The following is a 20,224-nucleotide window of genomic DNA, read 5'->3' as shown; positions in this document are numbered from 1 at the left end:
TTAAAACACACGTCGGAAAAATAAATCCTCTAGCGCAAAATATAAGCCGGTTAAATGCTGTTCCGGCGCGAAATATTCCGCCGAGGTACAATTTCCGGCCAGGATGTCGCCGGAAAAAATTAAGAAAAAAATTTAAAATCCTGTTGCCCAACAGGGTCGCCCTAACCCCAGTCGCGCTACCCCCGAGCCCCAATCTCGGCTCCCAGCCGAAGCCCAGCCTGAAGCCCGCCGCCCCGCCCGCGCACGCTGTTGCACTTCCCGAGCAGAGATTCGAACCCTATGCCCCGCATTGCCACCGCCTCAAGCTCTAACCATCATGCTGCAATGAAAAACTTTATAATAAGTTTTTTTTTATATATTTTGATGCAGAACCTCGTTCCCTTACTCGTTCCTCTCGGATTGTTGATTTTTTTCTCTCAGGATCGTCCAGGACGATTGCGAAATCGTTCCAGCGATCGGCACTTGTAGAAATATCGGCCTGAGAATAGTTCTGAGAGTCGTTCCATGTGCGATCGTTTTGGTCTGATCGTCCTTGGGATGGACTCTGAGGCGTCGGCCGGGCCGATCCGAACTAATGATGAATGAAATACTGGTCGTTTGATGAGAGAGAATTAATATTTTATTGATATAGATTATGATTGATTTATTGACGGATTATTTGATTTTATATGATTTATTCGTTTGCTTTTCCGATGAGTTTCTCGATTTGATTGATTCGTACGATACGGCACCGATATGATATGGATTCTACGTATTGATTCATGTAGTATTGGCAACTGATAGATTGACACTGATATTGAATAGATTGTATCGATGATAGGACCGGACATAGACATTGAATAAGATATGATAATTGACATATGGATCATTATTGATACGATAGATCCTCGATAGGTTATTGATTTATCGGCTTAGAATAGATTTCTGTATGAGCTGAATTGTATGATTTAACATTAGACCTGATGATTCATTGTATAGAGGTTGATTTATTGAGTTGCATATCGATTGTCTCGATGGATTTTCTTGCCTGATAAATAATTGACTGGCGAATTAATTGATAAGATTACACCGATAGATTTGATCTGCAAGTAAATGATCTGATATGATTTCCTTTATATGCATATAGATGGATACGATAATAGTAGACGACTAGATTGACCGTATTTGATGTTATCGATAGCACATTGGATAGAGACTGTAGAGATTTGATCTGAGGCATTTGATTTTGAGTTTACGGATTTCGTATAGAATCTTGAACCAGCATGCATATAGATTTATATGATTGAATAGATGATATTAGAATTTCGATGAAGTTAGATTAATACGACAACGGTTGATTGATCCTGATTAGTATAGATAGAAGATGGGATTGACACTACGTACGTTGATTGGATATTGACTAGGAGCCACTTTATTGAATACTACATTGCTATGGATACTTGCCGCTAGGAGCCCATTATTGACATTGATTGCTGAGACACGTATTGATTTTATCCGACGTGTTTATTAATTCGACTATGCATCTTCCGTACTAATTGATTGAGCCTGGATTTATCGTAATTTGCCTGCTATAGTATAGACTTGATTTTCATTGACGATGGATTTCCGCATTGCCATAGACTCATTGACCCATTGAATCGACTTGATTTTTATTGACCTGCATATTGATAGCACATCTGCCGTGCATTTGATTTCAGTGGTTAGGCTTTGGTGACCTGCGGCTTTTGTAAGCTCATTATATGTGGTTTTAAAATTTTCAGGGTCGAGCAAGGCAACATGGAATGCGAGTTCGTCAGAATGTCAGACGAATCCTTTTCACATTTGAATTCTGGAGGCATCACAATGTATCAGAGCAATTTAGTGAAAGGAATTTGGATTATAGTTTTGATAGAATGAAATTCATTCTGCATACGAGTTGACATGTGATTTGATTGCATTGCTGTGTTTGTTTGTATTTCGACGAGTTTTGTTTGGATTTGGATTTTAGATCGATTTGGTTTTGAGTTGTTTTTTGTTCTCGCACCGGTAGGGAAATGTCGGGACGAACATTTTCTAAGGTGGTGAGAATTGTGAGACCTCGTCCTTACTGTTCCTCTCTGATTTAGATTTTTTCTCTCAGGATCGTCCAGGACGATTGGAAATCTCCAGGCGCCGATCTGGCACTGGTAGAAAAATATCGGCCTGGAATAGTTCTGGGGGAGTCATGTCCAGGCCGATCGTTTTTGGTCTGATCGTCCTTGGGACGAGTTCTGTGCGAATCGGCCGGCCGATCCCGACTTAATGATAAATGAAAATCTGCTCGGTTTTGTGATGAGAGAGAAAAATATTTATAAAACAAAATATCTGTTTTGAGAGAGAGAAAGAGAAAGGGAAAAAGAAGAAATCTGGTTTTGGAAGGCCGCCGGAGCGCTTTTCGTCCGACGCTGCTGATTGGAGAAAGTGTAGATCTCGTTGGTAAGGACTGCCGAACCCTATTTCTGTTTTCAAAGATATTTGAGTTTTGGACCGAGTTGATGATCTGTTTTGTGTTTTCGTAGTTTGACTTTTCGACGTGATTTGGTTTTGGCACAACTTTCACCGCAACAACTTTCTTGATATGGTATGAGATATGGATTATTGCACAACGATTTGAACTGTATTCTACGAAGAGATTACGGTCGGAATTGATTCTACAGCGATTTTTAATCGAATAGAAAAATAATCAGGACTTGATCTGATTGTTGTTTATAGAATAATAGTCTTGATTGATGTTATGGATCTTCGTCTGTAATTTGGAGAGATTTGGAATTTTGCCCTTTTTTGCGGATTTGTTGTGTACATTTGACCCGAACTGCGTTACTCTGCCCGATTTTCGTTACAGATTTCTGACAGTTTTCCTCGCGAATTGAAATCATAGCATTGCATTGATTGTGTATGACTATTGATATGACTGTCCCTAGAATTTATTCTTTATTATTGGACTTATTGCATCGATTATTGCATTGATTGAGTGATACTGACAAAGACAAGTTGGAACCTAGATTGAACGGTTGGTTGGATGATAGATTATTGACCTGAATACAGGATGGTTGGGCCCGACGGCCTTCTCCTTTAAAACTCAATTTATTGGATTTCTACAACGAAGCCACCGTATAGGATGGAGGTTATTAGGAGTTTTAGCATGCGCCACGGCCAGGCGCGACCGACGGGCAAAAGATGACGACTCTTCTTGATAGGAACCAAACGTAGCGGATATCTACAACAGCAAGTATAGATTCTACGATACAGCACTATCGAATCTAGACTAGTGTTTGTGCTTGTCTAGTAAGAACCATGTGAACTGATAATGCTTACTCGATTTATCATTTCCGATTTGGATTACTTTCGATTGATGGATTTATCGACATGATTTCTTATCGTACGGATTCATTTGATTTCATGATGATCATTGAGCATTGATACTACTTGATTATTGATATTGATATGGACAATGACGGCATATAGATTTTATAGATCATTGCTTTACCATTGACATTCTGCCATTGATTCGACTGCATCGTGATTCGACTTGCTATTTGCTTAGAATTATCGTACTTGTTCTTTCCGATTGATTTTAGTCGACCTTGATCGATATAGACTGGATTTGATTGATTGATTTATTTGACGGGAATCTTTAGTGACTTTATGATCTGTATCCGTATTGCTTTTCCGATTGAATTTTTCATCGATTGATTGATTACGTTAGATACCGGGGCACGATAATTTGATATGGATTCTGGCGTATTGAATCTCATAGACTATTAGGCACTGATAGATATTTGACACTGATATTGATATAAGATTCTGTATCGCATTAATAGAGAACCGACGCATAGACATTGATTCATACATTAATGAGTAATTGCACATATGGCTATATTGTATACGACAGATACCTGATAGGTACTCTGATTTAATTAGAATGAAGATTTCTATATGGAGCTGATGTATTGATTTTCCAACTTCGACCTTGATGATTTCATGTTTATAGAGGTTGATATTTATGAGTTGATTCGATTGTCCGATTGTGATTTTCCTTGCTGAATAAAATAATTGAACTGGAGAATTAATTGATAAGTATTCACACGACAATAGATTGATCTGCCAAGTAAATGATCTGATATGAAATCCTTCTCATATTGATGTATTACGATGGATGACGATAACGTCAAGACGACTAGAATGACGTTTCGATGTATATCGATAAATAGCATTGGATAAGAGACTGTAGAGATTGGATTGAGGCATGATTTCGAGTTTTACGGATTCGTTTATTGATCTTTTGAACAGTATGATATGATTACTATTGAGTTGAATAGAGATATAGATTCGATGACATTGAGTTAGGACGACCAACGGTTGATTGACCTGATAGATATAGATAGTATTAGGATTGATAGACACTACTACGTTATTGGATATTGACTAGGCAGCCCTGTATTTGAAGTACTACATTGGTTTTACTCTGGACTATTGGCTAGGAGCCCTTTATCTGAATTGGTTGCTTGAGATGTTATCTGATTTATCGATGTTTTTTATTACATTGACTTTGAATTTCCGTTACTAAATGATTATGAGCTGGATTTATCGTTTTGCCTTGCTGTTGTTAGACTTGATTTCATTGACGCATGGAATTTCCCATGGCATAGACTCATTGACCATCTTGATCGACTTGATTTTTTAATTGGACTGCATATTGAGTACATTGCCGTGCTTGATTTCAGTTGTAGGGCTTTGGTGATCCTTGCTGGGCTTTGTAAGCTCATGATATGATGGTTTTAAATCTTTCACGAGTCCGAGCAAGGCTAACTGGGAATGGAGTCGATCAGGGAATGTCAGACGAATCCTTTCAACTATTGATTCTGGGGGCATCACAGTCTTATAGTATTATAACTATAAATATAAAAATTTAATAATGAATTATTAATGTAGATTAATATAATTTATTTTATTTTAATTAATTAATTTAATTTAATAATGAATTATTAAATTAGTTAATTATTTAGAATATTTTATTTAAATAATTTAATTTTACAATAAGTTTATTAAAAATAATTATTTTATAAATGATTTATATAGTCATTTTTTTAGGAAAAAAAAAATCGCTGGAAGCGAATCAGAAAAGCCATGTGGCACAAACCGTTGGAAATCCGCCAGAAATTAAACGCTCGAGAATTGGTGTACGAATTTATTTTCACCGGAAATAAACTGTTTTACGTTGTAGTGAATTTGTGTATCTTAAAATCCATTCCAGGAATAATTATAATGTGACTTCAAAAGAGCTTACCACCTCTTTGGGCACTTCTGTTCTCCTTCCACGGAGATCTATCTTTGCCTCTAACTCATTTTAAGAAACTTTTTAAACTCCCCCAAAGCTATCCAAGGCTAACTCTTATACAACATCGCATACTCTGGAACACTGATACCCCCTCCATCCCTCTACCTCCTGACCTCTCAAGTGGATTATTTTAGAAAAGTCAAAGATGTTGATTTTCATATTGGCCCCCTCTTGCTCGACTTCCCCCTGGGCCTAATCGGACTTTACTTCTCTGAGTTCTATAAATAGCTCCTGGCCGTGATAATTATTGGCCACTCCATTTATATCAACCATCTGTAATAACCCCAAATACTTGACCCAGACACAAATGATTTTTTTTAGCAGTCATTTAATAAGTCAAATTTTAAGAAATAATCTTTCATCATAAGAATGATATTTTTTTTGTTAATATATCAACAATTTTTCATACTAATTTTTGGGCACTGGTACAGATTCTTAAGAAATTGAAAACAATTATCTATTTTGCCAAGCTTGAGATTATTTAGATCATCAGGTGTCTATTTACAAAATCGATCTTCACCATAATTTATTTTTAATTAAATAGGCCTATTTTATAAAGTTTTTCTTATACATTATTTGGTAGCCAACAAAAAGATGTATATAATTTTAAAAGAAAAATTAATTAAATTATATAATTATATTTTATTATATTAATATTTTAAAACAAATATCTCATTCCACTTAATGACTTTATTAAATAAGCATTTTGATGTTCCTTGTATTTTCGGACTTAATAATAGAAAAAAGCAAAAATTAAGACGAAGAAAGTGGGGAGAGAGAAAAGGGAATACCAAGATTCGCGGCGTAGTAAGAAGCAATTTTTTTTCATCAACACTACTGGAAATTTATTGTCTCACTGTTCAAAAACTCTTTACCGTATTTCTTAGTTCAATAATTTTAATTTTATTTTTACTCTTTTTTAATTAAATTTGTATTTTATCTATAAAATCAAGGCATAATTTGTTGTATTGTTAAAACTTACTACATAAAGTTTGGTATGTGGAATAGATGTTGACTCAAACTATGCGTATTTTGGACTTAAACATATTTTTAAATTTTCACTTTAAATTGAAAATTTTATTATTTTCTTGAAGTACATTGGCATATTATATAATTTCTTTGTATTTATATTATTATCATTACATATATTGATATGACTTAATATGTCATAAAATATATCATTTGTGATATGACTTATTATGTCATAAAAATATATCTCTCTGCTTACCGTCGCAAAATTTTTCTTCAAAAATGAGCCGGAAAAGCTAATTTCCGGCGGTTTTTGTGGATTTTATGGCAGATTTTTGGTCGCCGGTAACTCTCAATTTTCCTGTAGTGAATCTAAGACCATCATCCCCATTCGATAATCATTTCGATTTTGTTCTTTGAATCATTTGGGAAGCCCACGAAGAATGACATGAAGCTAGGTAAGAGTTCACCTCTTTTATGGAGTAATTAAGAGAATAGTCAAGCAGGTTGCTTTGAATTTTGAATAATTAAGCTTGCTGTCGGGCCCTTAAGCTCTTTAATAGAAGCAGAGAGGAATATTGAAGAAGCCTAATTCTTGTTCTTTAATAGGTTTTTGAGGTTATGCAATTTTGCAAATAAAGAAGCAATAAGGATGACACTCACATTAATAGAGAAAGCAGAAATAACATCCCAAAATCCATTCATATTAGATTAATAGTTCTTATATAAGAATCTACAATTTTTAGAAGCATTAGTGCTTAAAAAAGCACCAATGGATAGTGATCGGAATAACTAGGAGGTTCAACTTTATAAAAGGAGGAAGGAAAGCAATCCAACCAGACATCATTAATAAACACTAAATGATATTATATGTTCTTTAATTATACCAAGTATAGAAGAGCCCAATAAAAGTGATGTCATGATCCCTAATGTTAAACATTAGATCGTTAAGCTCCTTCAGCCTACTATACTGAATAAAGTTGCCAACATATTTTTCATTATCAAATCTACAACAATTAAAATATCCAATAATAGCCAAGGGAGAGGAGATGGAAGAATCCATCAACGAAATATGCATGTTACCAAAGGGTTTGCCTCTCATCAGCAGAGTTGGTAGCATGGACCACAGAGAAAAATAGAGGGAGATAGCCTGATGAGAGTATGCCATATAATATTTGCGAAGAGAAAAAAGGATGGGAAGAAGGAGATGTTTGAGGGGTTCCATTTTAGCTAGATTCTTCTGGGGAAGGAAGAATCAAAATGATTAAAGTTCTGTTCATTCTCAAAGACCTTGTGAGAATATAAGAACCAGGGATCAAGAGCCATAAAATTATGAATTTTTGCCTCTAGGATGGACGACAACATGCATGTTCAAATGAAAGGAACTGATTAACTCATTACAATTTAACACTTTATAAGGATTATTAAATCTTCTGACATACCACCAAGCAATAGGAGGAAGTGTCATTGATATTTCTAGGTGGAGGGATTTTCCTTTTTGGCATTTTTGGTTCTTGATCCTTGGTTCTCACAAGATAATGTGACTTGAGTATATCAAAATGTGTTAAAATATGTTAGATTCACTCTTTGAAGTCCTATTTATAGATTTAGACCAAGCTTCATTACTATAATAAAGATTAAAATAAGTAATATAAGCAAATTTACATAGGCATACTATAAAGCTTTCTAGTTAGTGAACACATCTAGTCAACTGTCCAATTGTTTGGCTAAATAAGTATAAGTTCTCAACAGGGCTATAAGTGAGTCCAACCAACTCTTATGCCCATTCTAGCTTGGTTTGATAAATAGTTCATGAGCCAAGCTCGGCGAGCTAACGAGTCAAGCTTAACTATACCCTCAACTAGACTCATTGAAAAAATATTAATATAAATCTTATTTAAAATTCACTAGAATTCAAGAGTTCAAGTATAAAGCTATTAAAAGTATTTAAAATTCATATATTGTTTTCTTATACAAAGTGATTCATTATTATTTATATACTAATTTCTCATTTTTTTTAAATTTTATCATAATAATTTCTTCAACCATAATTACTTTCTCACTTTTGTTATTATAGAGCCTGCTCATCAGCTGGCTAAAACTCATTGAATTAAGCTTGAGCATGAGCTCAAACTCAATTAATTAATCAAGCTCAAGCTCAAATTGGGGTTAACTCGAGCTCAACAGAACTCGCTTATACCCCCAATTCTGAATGAGGAAGAGTTTTTATGTGACATCAAATTCTATATGAAGATGAGTTCTATGTGAGGGCAAGTTCCCAATGAGAAAGAGGGATTTTTTAAGAGAAGTTCCCTATGAGAGAGAACTCATGGGCGACCTGCAAATACACTAGGTGAGTAGCTGATGATTTTAATAAATTGAATTAAAATTCATCAGACGATCGACACTTGATCAATTTAACTCAAATGTTCATGATTGTAACACCATATAATCATAAAATCATAAAGTACATACATAAATTGATTGAAGAAATGAATAATAAAAAAATAATAAAAAATATACTCAAAGCTTTCAAAAGTTAAAGAAGCAAATGAGGATGGCTAAGTGAAAGCTTAAACCTTAATGATTAGGATGTTTGTAAGCACCTTTCACTTTGGGCACTAATTTGTTTTGATGTAAGAGAGTGGAATAAAGTTTCAAAAATAATTTTGATAATTAAAAAAAATTAAAAAATAAAAATCTGATGAATGTTAGTTTTCAATTTCAGAACTCATTTTTGAGAATTGATAAATGAATTTCAATAATGAGGCTTTTGAAAGTCAAATTATTATTCTATTTATATTTTGCTTATTTTAATTCTCAATCAAATTTGATCTAAAAATTATTAATTTTACTTTGAAATAAGTGCTATATACTTAGATGAAAATAAAACTCATCACAACTAAAATAAATAAATACAAAATATAATTAACACAAAGTGATTAATTTTGTACAAAAACATATAAACTAAAATACTCTTTATAAACTCTAAACTACTTTCTTTCAATTACATCTTAAACAAATTGGCTCCTACAAATCAATAGAAGCAGTAATGCGTAAACTTTCTCCCTTACTAATATGAGCCTCTTTCCTTAAAAAAATCATAGTTAATCTCAAGCATATATACTATATGGGCAATTTACATCCATGCCATAAAATTTTTATAAAATTATATAGCATCTTAACTTTGAAATTTATTTATATCACTTAAATAATTAAATCATGTAAATAAATATTAACCTTTCTAATTATGAGAAATACAATTTTTCATGCACGTGTTTAATTTGATGAGACTAATTAGTTTTGTATGCATTAGAATTATATGATGTATGTAAATCTCATATATTATTAATGATATATTAGCGCTTTACTAAAATCCGCATACTATTTGAATCAATCAAAGAACGGTTGACCCCACAAAAAGCTGAAATAGAATTTGAAAATGCCATCGAGCTAATAGGTTGGGTCTGGTGAGTCATATCGCTCGTCCTAAATTGATCGTTCAAACTTAATCAACACGATGAAGCCAAACACTGTTGAATAAATTATAGGTGGGAGCCGACGGGGACCGAGCACATGGATCTCAAGCCATGAATTAGGCCAGCCTAGAAGACATTGGGGCCTAGTCCTAATTGAAAAGCCACTAAGTTAGCTCATCCGTTTTCCCTAACTTCCATGTCAGTTTCAAGTCATTTTCATGCACCTACTAATCAGTGGTTGCTTTCCAGAAGTCACAAAGAGGAAAGTGGGGGTGGCCTTAGGATATTTAAGTGTCCCACCTCAAGTCTTTAAGTACCTTTGCTTTCTATCCAAACACAGTAGCCAGCCAACCTGCTTGGGTGCTTTGTGGTTAGATTTGGATTACAGAAGAGCTCTAACGTCTCCCTTATGTTTGGCTGGCAATTTGGACCACCAAATCTGTCCTCTGCTGGCTCTGCGAGAAGTTCATATGAGAGAGACAGACAGAGAAATATGATAAAATCAAAGTGTTTAAGCATATTTAAACAATACGTGGTAAGAATTTTATGATATAACCACACATGCATGATTTAAATATGACTAAAAATATTTAGTTTTTATCATGATTCTTTTTTCAAATCTTAATTAAAGTCATCAATTTGAGCACATAGCTTATATATATTCATAGCTGAAGAATTGTGCTGATTAATTATATGAATAAAATCTTATTTTATAAAACTATTGACGATTAAAAGTTTTCTATATAGAAATGCGTGATTAAAGCTATATAATAATGTTTTTGACATAATATTCAATTCAAGTTTTGACTTCTTAGCAATTTTTAGTAACATTATTGACATAAATTACTACAGGAAAATCGTCCATTATCGGTGGCTTTCAGGCAGACTATTTTCCAATGGCTTTCCGGTGGTTTACAATGAAATATCTCCAAATGATTTTTCGTCAGATTTTCAGCGGCTTTCTGGCGGATTTATTTCTAGCAAATTTTCCGACTGATTTTCCGTCGGCTTTTAATAATTTCTAAAAAAATCATATATCCTTAATTTAATTAATTAATAATTTTATAGTCTATTTTTATTATGGATTCGTCTCGTCGAGCCGTTCGATTCGAGTATAAGCTCGTCAAAATCGGAGACCGTTTGGTAACTCAAATTGCAGTTTGAACCTTCCAACAGCGCTTTGAACCCTTGATTCAGACTCATTTGGGCTTGGATTGGGTTGATCTTGGAATCGTTGGGTTCGTATTTTCGAGACGCTCAGTTTGACTATAAGCTCGCTGAAATCGGAGTTCATATGCTACCAAAATTAATTTTTGAAGTTTCCGAACTGATTTTGCCTCGAGATTCGTGCCCAATCAAGATAATTTTTGCATGACGTATCAATTCTAATTTTTGTTTGGGATATATTAGGATATATTAAATTAAAAAAATATAGTAGTTTTAAGGCATTTGACCTTCTTGCAAATTGGTTGGGACTTTGGAATATATTTTGAACTCAGTTCGAATCCCATGGCCTTCACGCGGCAGGCAGCACGGGCAATCGATCCCAGGTAGCGTGGGAGGGAAGCGGGCGGGCAGCCGTGTAATCCACCGTTAATGACAGATTTTCCTGTAGTGATTGTCATTATAGCTACACAAAAAAATTAGAGACAAATGAACAGATGACATTTATGCAGTGAAATAAGAATTCTGAAGTAATCCTGCAAGATTTAATTCCCTTACTACCTCATCAAAAACTTCTTACATGTAATTGCATTACTGTTCATCTGTCTTCTTTTGTTCCTAAAGAGTTTTCCCTCTTTCATTTTATTTTTTTCATTGGGATTCACAGGCCATTTTAGTCAAGCATGGTAGGTGAACCCATTTCAACAACATGATCATCACCCACTTTTGGCTCAATACTAAATGTTTCAGTAATAATTGAGCTGAGACATAAAGTAAAACCCTAGAAGATTTTGCTAGATAGAATCTGCATAGATGGAATATAATTCTTTTTCGTGATTATGAAAGAAAGCAGCTTTCAAAGAAGATCTCTGAATTTGATCAAAATTAGTAAGCTGTAGTCTGTCAGGGACAGTCTGAAATAAACTTTTTAGCTAAAGAAGATATATGTACATGATTGTTCACAGAAAACTAACTTCTGCATAAGAGATTATTCATGTTTTTTTCATTTTTTTTCTGTTTCATTAAGACAAAAAGTGCATGCAAGGGATTCTACTTGAAGCTTGAACCCCCTGATGAATGCAAGGGCACAGTAAAGCTTCTCAAGATACAGTACTAAGATCATTGCACATGGAGTGCTGGACAGTTTGGTTTATGTCTTTATGGTGCTGGAGCTGGAGTTGGGAATTTTTGCAATAAAAATGCAAAAAATATATGAATATTTTAAGAAAATTAAATAAATTGAATGCTTATTATGAAAAAAAAGGGAAATTTACATTAAATATTTGCTATATATATATATATATTTTGCAATATGTAAGATGAAAAACTTGCCTAGCTCATTATTATTATTTATTTTAATATATAAAAAAGAAATTAAATCAATCAGGCTTTCCTTTTGTGAGGAGCTAAATTATTAGTCACATGTCATTATTACTAATTATATCATAAATATTAATTCCTAAAAAATATATTAAAATTCAATAAAAAAAAATCCCTTTTGTGAGTAGACAGAAGCTGCAGATATTTCTGGTATTTCAATTGTTGAAGAAAGAGGTTTAAATCTGTATGCCTGATAACATTTATTCTCCTGTTTGAGGGGACCAACTTGGCTTCAATTTTATTCAATACTATTAATTCTTCAAATCTGTACATTTTCAATTTGAATTGATGAGAGAGATAATATTCAGAAGGATTTACTTAATTAGTGAGGTGTTAATTAATTACTCTTTATGATATGCTAATTTTTTTGTTCAAATTTGGAATAAAATAAGTCTCCTCTTAATTTTTCCTCTATTAAATTCAATATAAGTTAATTTAATTAGTAATTTCTTTTGATTTGAAATTTTTTATTTAAAAAATGATTTGTATGTGATTTGTTCACATTCACAGTCACAATAAAAAATCTCATAAATTTCATATAAGCTAATTATAATTAAGTGCTAATTAGATTTAGGCCCATATAGTTTTAATTATGTAATGATTAATTATGCTCTATTTATCATAATTTCCTTTAATTTTAAATTCCTTTATATTTTCTTATACAAATAAATAATTACATGAAATATGTGCTCAAGAAATTGTGAGAAGTAACGATCACATTTCTATATAATGAAAATAGTTTTGAAAGTTTTCATAGTCTACATTCAATGGAATTAGATTCAACAGATAGAGACTTTTCCAAGCCTAAAACAAAAATATTCTCATGGGACTGAAGGCAAGATAAAATAATATATTACCTCCACATCTAAAAAGACTTTATAGCCTTTATATATATATATATATATATATGAAAAATGAAAAACATTAGTAAAATAATACCAATAAAGTATGTAAGAGTGTAAAAGTTATGAGTTTTAATTTTAATTAATTAGTCAATTTATTTTAAGTAGAGGGTTAAATTGGGCATTTTTTTATGAGAAAGGGTCAAAATGATAAATTGATGGCACGAAAACTCCTAAAAACTAGTCACTTGTTAAGAAATTCCGCCCTTGATAAAGCCTAAAATCAAGGTGGAATCATTCTCTTTTTTAAGAGTGGGGAAAATAGAATTAGAACGTGCATAATTTTAGGGTGAAATAGAAAAGAAATTTTTTATAAAAATTTTGTGCAAATGCATTTATTAAGAGGGGGATGTAAAATAGTTAAAATGCTTATTCTGCTAAGGGGAAAAAAATTCCAGAGTTGACAAATACCCACCTTGAGCACTTCCTAGATCGGTCGCTGCCTAAAATATAGTACACAATCACATGCTATGTAATTAACAATTGAAGTAACAAAGCATCCATTGAATAAAAAACACCAAAGAAATCAGCCATTTGCCATTTGAATATTAATCACATTCATCATCTAAGGCTGTCTTGATGAAAGCAAGTATATATAAAGGTCTATTAGGTGATGCTTTTTTTTTTTTTTTGTTAAAACCCGCTGAGGGGCCTACGCGATAATAAGAAAAATTCGGTTACACAGTCCTTAGAAAGATCCTCCAGCTCGCTACTGCTAGGTGATGCTTAATATATATAAGAATCATTATTGCAGGTCAGATTTAAAATATTAAATTTCTTTTCTTCTTAATTTCACCACAATCAGATAAATTTTTGTAAAATTATTTTTAATTATATTATTAAAAAATATATATGAAGTTGGAGATCATCATTTCACACAAGAGGGAAGAGAAAAATCACATTTTCATTAAATTAATTCATGAAAAAAAAAATATTTATGCAAATTATAATTCAAGATAAGACAGTAAAGGCAATACAGCAAAGACACTTACATGATCACTAACACTTACAGAAACAACCAAAAACAGGAGGAAATTGTTAAATGAGCAAAGCTTCTGAATTTTCTGTGCTTTGGATCTGTGCTCTTGTTTCGTATTAGTCCATATTAATTGATCTGTATAACTGATACTGAGTGAGAATCAATACAGATTAATATAGATTAATACATAGCTAAGCTCATTTAGTACTTATCATCCATATACACACACCAAATGCTACAGTATGGAAAGCTTCAAATGGAAGAAAGAAACCACTCACTCTCTCAATGTTATAAGAAAATTATTTAACAATGCTTAATTATACTAATAAATATCCTAAATATAATGAATTAACCATTTCTCTTTATACTGACAAACACAAGTGATGAAGGAATCAAGCAATCATAATTGGATAGGTGGCTGGGGATCACCGGTGGGAGGAGGAGGAGGTGGAGGAGTAGTCACAGAGATGGGGAGGTTCGTCGTCGACTTCCCGTTTGTGGAAGCTACGATGGCAGTTGCAGGCGGCGCAGCGGAGGGCGGCGGCGGTGCCCTCCTCGCCGGAAGCCATGAACTCACGACAGCCGTCGACGGCGTAGCCTCCGATGCTGGCGGCGTGGTTTTTCCGGCACTCGGTGTATCTTACGGCGGCGTTGGAAGCCTTTGTCTCCTTCTTTCTTGAGGAGCCGTTGGATTGGGGAGAAGATTTGGGTGGTTCAGGATGTGATCTCATGGAGTTTGTTCTTGCTCTGTTAATGGAGTGGGAGGAGGAGAGGTGGATGGATGTGGAAGAAGAGGTTGGCATGAAGAAGAAGGGGGAGAAGAAGAAGGGGGTTGATGAAGAAGATGAATAGGTCATGTTTATGGGTGGATTTTATATGGGAAAAAGATGGGTGGGTGGCGTTTTTTGTTTAGTTGTTGAGATTTTGCCACTTGTAATTATTTAGATATATATTTTTAAAATGATTGTGCGGAATTAATTTCTTATAAGGAGGAGGTGATTTTTTTTATTTATATTTTTATTTTTTATTTTGAGTTAAACATTGATTGCAAGAAAATGATAATGACTTTTAGGCAGGGAAGATGGTGAAATGAGTTCATAAAAAATATTGAGAGATTATAGGATACCAAATTGATAAGGTCTAGGTCCAATCAAAGGTGACCCACCCAAGTGAATAAGGATCCTGAATGATTCAAATAGTATAAGAATAGTACTTAATTTGACTTGACTTGACTGATGAATCCATTGGGAAATAGCATAATTTCATAGAAAAAAAATTGATATGACATACAATGGAAAAAAAAAACTAAGATATGATAGTTATTAGAACATCTCAACCCAATTTTGATATATACTTAGAATGATGGTGATTAGAAGACTATGATCAGAGGATCATAGACAAGTGGACATTAATTAGGAAATGTTGGTCATAATTAAGACTATTGTTGAGAGATAGTGGTTAGTTGACGGTGATAGTTAAAGGATAGTTGTTAGGTGATAATGATCATAGGACTATAATGAAGCAATGGTAGTCAGAGAGCTGTAATTATGCGATGGTGGTCAAGAGACTGTGATTGAATGATGATAATTGGAGGATCATAGCACGACAACAATGGACAAAGGGCCATAGTCGGGCGATGGTGATCAAGACATTATAGATAGTTGATAAAGGTGAGAGAATTGCATTCGGGCGACGATGCCTATTTCCCCATACAATTCCAAATAATAAGAGTTTAGTATAGCATCTACAATCAAATTCATTTAAACATTGTTAGCATGCTCTCGCATAATGCCTTCAGCTATGGGGACCTTATAATATGACCCATACATATAAGCAGGCTAACTTTTGGTCTTTACATAAAGGGAAACACTTCGATAATAATATGCGAAGCTCCTATAATTTGCAATCTCCTCGTTCTTAGAGAAGAAATCAACCGTGTATTATCATTAATTATAGTGGAACCATTGCTTTCCTATTCAATGCATGAAGGAACAAGACTACCGAACCATTTAAGCTTCGTTTGGGATGACTTTTTTACTGCTTCTTAAAGTAAAAAAATTGCTTTAAGAAGTAGGAAGAAAGCTAGTCCAAACGAAACCTTAATTTCTTCTTTTATTCTTCTATATGGTGGTTTTTATCACCCTAATAAGCATATCAACTAGCTAAGGAAAACTAACTAATTTTTCTTTTTTTTTGCCAAAAATGGCTCTACGAAATGGCACTCATCGAATGTATCACAAAAATATTTTATTTGTTAATACTAACAAGAGATGTTGAGGATTTTTGCTTATGATGTCTATTTGCCCTTTTCTTGAAACCAAGATTCACCTACTGGCTTGAGCCATGAAATTGAGCAAAACCCATCAAATGAGGGGGTTAAGCATAATGCTATCACCATTATAAAAACAAGGATTAAGAAATTAAATATAAATATTAGTAGATAGATCAAAGGCAAATAATGTACTAAATTACTTTGTAGTTGCATAATTGCAGTGTTATTTCAATTGTTAATTAGCCCTTTATTTTGAATTATTACTATTATTATCATATAATATTATATTTTGAGGTGCACATTATAAGTGAGCTTGAACTTGAGTCGTTAACATTCTAGCGAGTTAGACTTATTGAACTCTATGCTCAAGCTGAGATTATTGATCATATAGTTACGAGGCTCAGCTTGTTATTTCGTTGGGTTGCGTGATTACATCATGTCCTCGCTCTCGAATATCTATCATTCCAGTAAACTTAATTTAAATCCATCAGACTAAATTTGAGTTCAGTGTATGATATGATCTTGAGTTGAGTTCGAGCATACCATGAGATTTATAAGTGAACTAAGCTTGCGTTAGCTGTGAACTAAGCTCGACTCATAATACCCCTAAATATATTATTTGAATAAATAAAAAACTTATGCTATTTCCACAAAATAAAATTTTTATTTATTAAAAAAGTAGCTCATTACGCTCGAATATGTAATACAATGGTTGAAAAAAAAATTCAAAATCATGATGGGTTGCATTTTAGTGATCACCCTCCTCAAAAAGAAAAAAAAAAAAGAGTTCAAACAATGTTAGATCCTTATGCTGCATTTGTTTTCTCACCAGTAATAAATTTAATATGACATATTTCCAAAAAGCAGCCAAAAAATTATTAAAAATAGAGAGAGAGAGAGAGAGAGAGAGAGAGAGAGAGAGAGAGAGAGAGAGAGAGAGGAAAGAATCAATGTTACAACCTTATACTACAATTGTTTTAGCTTTCTTCATGCTTTGTACCAAGATAAAACCTTCCACAATATACTTTAAAGTAACTTTTTTCATATAAAATAAACCTTGTGGCCAAGAATCAATGTTACAACCTTATACTACAATTGTTTTAGCTTTCTTCATGCTTTGTACCAAGATAAAACCTTCCACAATATACTTTAAAGTAACTTTTTCTCATATAAAATAAACCTTGTGGCTACAAAACAAGTTGCTATCAAGCTCTAATAAAATAAACATGAAAGCATAACAATCTCAATCAACAAATTTTTTAATAAAATTAACAGTCCTTTCACTTACCTAATAAAACCAACCTTTGATCAACTAATGTAACTCTTAAAAATAAAAAAATCTGCCCTAAAATGAGCTACAAAATCCATAGAAGAATCTCCTTTACTTCACTTCCATGTAACTTAATTGACAATTATTCATTGCAAAATAATAATAATAATAATAATAATGATGATGATGATGATGATGATTATTATTATAATAAATAATTATATTAAAATGATCATAATTAACACCTAAGCCTAAGTCACTATCATATGAAGCTTTCAACTTACATCAATTAGAATGGACTTCATGTCCCCCACCAAGCAAGCCCATGATGCAATGAGAGATTGTCAAGTATCCAAACTGACCTCATAATATTCAATTGATATAGATATCAATATATTAAATAATAATTATTGAAGGATTTGATGGATTTATCATTTTGTTTATTGATATTCTTCCACTAACATAAAGCCTTGCACCATTAGATCATGGCCTACTGCTTAAAGTTGGAAGCATATAGGATATATAGGTTTATATTGCAAATTAAATATCTCCTTATATAGCCAATAAGGTCTAGGAAATTAAAGGTAGATTTTTTAGCATAATTCAAAAGTGCATATGAATTAAATATCATATAGACAAGATGAAGAATATTATTATAATATTAAATTTATGTTTAATGATAGGATTTTGTACTTTTACATTGATTTGTTATTAAGTATGATAACTATTTATCCTTTTTTTAGGGGGATAACACTAAGGTTATGTATCACTAAAATTATGACATCCACTTTATAATTTAGGTTAGGATAATCAAATCATATTAAGATCTTTCAAGTTTAGCTACATGATACTTTTGTCTATAGGGGAGTTTAAGTGGCAAGATTAAAAAATTAAACTAATTATAATATAATGATAATTAGGCCTTAGAGAGACTTTTGTAGTGTTCTTTCATGTGGTCTCCTTGAAATGTGTATTCATTTAGTTATAGATTATGTACATTATTATTGTGTGAGGCGAGTTAAAGTCATATTATTATTATGAATTGGGTACAATAAGTCTTAACATTCAATAGTTTTCAAAAACCTGCGAAGACGTCATTTATATTGGCCGAAGAGAAATAATGGTGACTTCAAAAAATTCTATAACTCACTGTAATAGTTTACAGCAACATCAACATCAACATCATCAATGATAAAATAGATGTAGAAGCCCTACAACAGAATAACCTCCCATGAGGAACAAGTTTTCAGTATTAAACATGTACCTCATATATATTACTTTATATGTACAAATAAATAAATAAATATTACTTTACATGTACACCGAAAACTAATGAATGCAACTAAAGATAAGGAGTACTTCCATCTGCAACTTTCCCTATACACTCAACCTCATATCTGAGCTCCATCAAAATAATATATATTTTACAAATTTGTAATAATGAAATGGAGGATTGTTAACACAGTAACAATCTTGTCAAAATACTTATCAATTGTAGTTGAAATTTATCGAGTGGTTTAAATCTTGATGTCTAAATTCATTTATTACATTTAAAATTGGAAAACTGTAAAATTTAATACTCAAAATAAGTTAAACTAAGATCAATAAAAATATGAATCATAAAAGCAACCCGATTAGTTAACCAAGAGGTAGCCTAATTTAAGCTTTAGATCATATAGATTTAAACTTAAGGAATAAATTACAAAACTACAAATTATGATTCTACAATAATCATGTACCAATAGTGGCTACATCAAAGCAATGAAACAATGACACTGAAGTAGACATATTGTCTACACTAATCAAAGTTGTTTAGATTGGGCTTTACTTAAGGAATAATAAATTTTGATGAACTAGAATAAAATAATAACCGTATTCAAGTGAAAACCCAACTATTTTCCTATTTAACAACTCAACCATCATTTTTAAAAATTAATGACATTTTGGAATTCCCCCAAAGTTGCATAAATTAAGCATCATGCTAAAATTCTACATATATAATGTATAAAAGGTAAAGCCATAAAATTTATACACTCCTTCCCCTTTACTTTGAGAGACATAGAAGCCCTTTATAATGGCAAGCCTATTAAACCACCTTGTGGATACTCAGCAATCCAATGTCAAAACTGACCACAACAAAAATACCTAATTAATGCTCTGTAACATTGACCACTGTGCCTTCTATCACACTACTGACATAATGGGGCCTCACTCAGTGAACCCCTATAATTGACAACATTGCATTTATCTAATCCAGAAGAAATTACTATTGGTTGTCCTCTCCTTCTAATCTTAATAGGTCAAAATTTGCTCTTCTTCCCATAATGACTACTGCTAACAGTATAACCATTAAATCTCTTTTTTTAGTTGTAGTCTATCGCTGCTGCACTACTATCAAATCAGTCTCCATTCTCTTGGCCCTCTCAACTAATCAAGCAAAGTCTGTGATATCA

General features: G+C 32.7%; 1 protein-coding gene across 1 annotated transcript; it reads right to left on the bottom strand.

Moving 5' to 3' along the window:
- Positions 1-14,157: 14,157 nt before the first annotated feature.
- Positions 14,158-15,072, bottom strand: LOC110098675 (mini zinc finger protein 1-like). The gene has a single exon (XM_020825579.2). It carries the CDS (start codon positions 15,030-15,032, stop codon positions 14,655-14,657), a length of 378 nt encoding a protein of 125 aa, XP_020681238.1. The 5' UTR covers positions 15,033-15,072; the 3' UTR covers positions 14,158-14,654.
- Positions 15,073-20,224: the final 5,152 nt, after the last annotated feature.

The sequence above is a fragment of the Dendrobium catenatum genome, unplaced genomic scaffold, assembly GCF_001605985.2.
Source record: "Dendrobium catenatum unplaced genomic scaffold, ASM160598v2 fragScaff_scaffold_860, whole genome shotgun sequence".
NCBI classification, from domain to species: domain Eukaryota; kingdom Viridiplantae; phylum Streptophyta; class Magnoliopsida; order Asparagales; family Orchidaceae; genus Dendrobium; species Dendrobium catenatum.
Note: the sequence above shows the minus strand (reverse complement) of the source record. Positions and strands in the feature narration are given on the sequence as shown.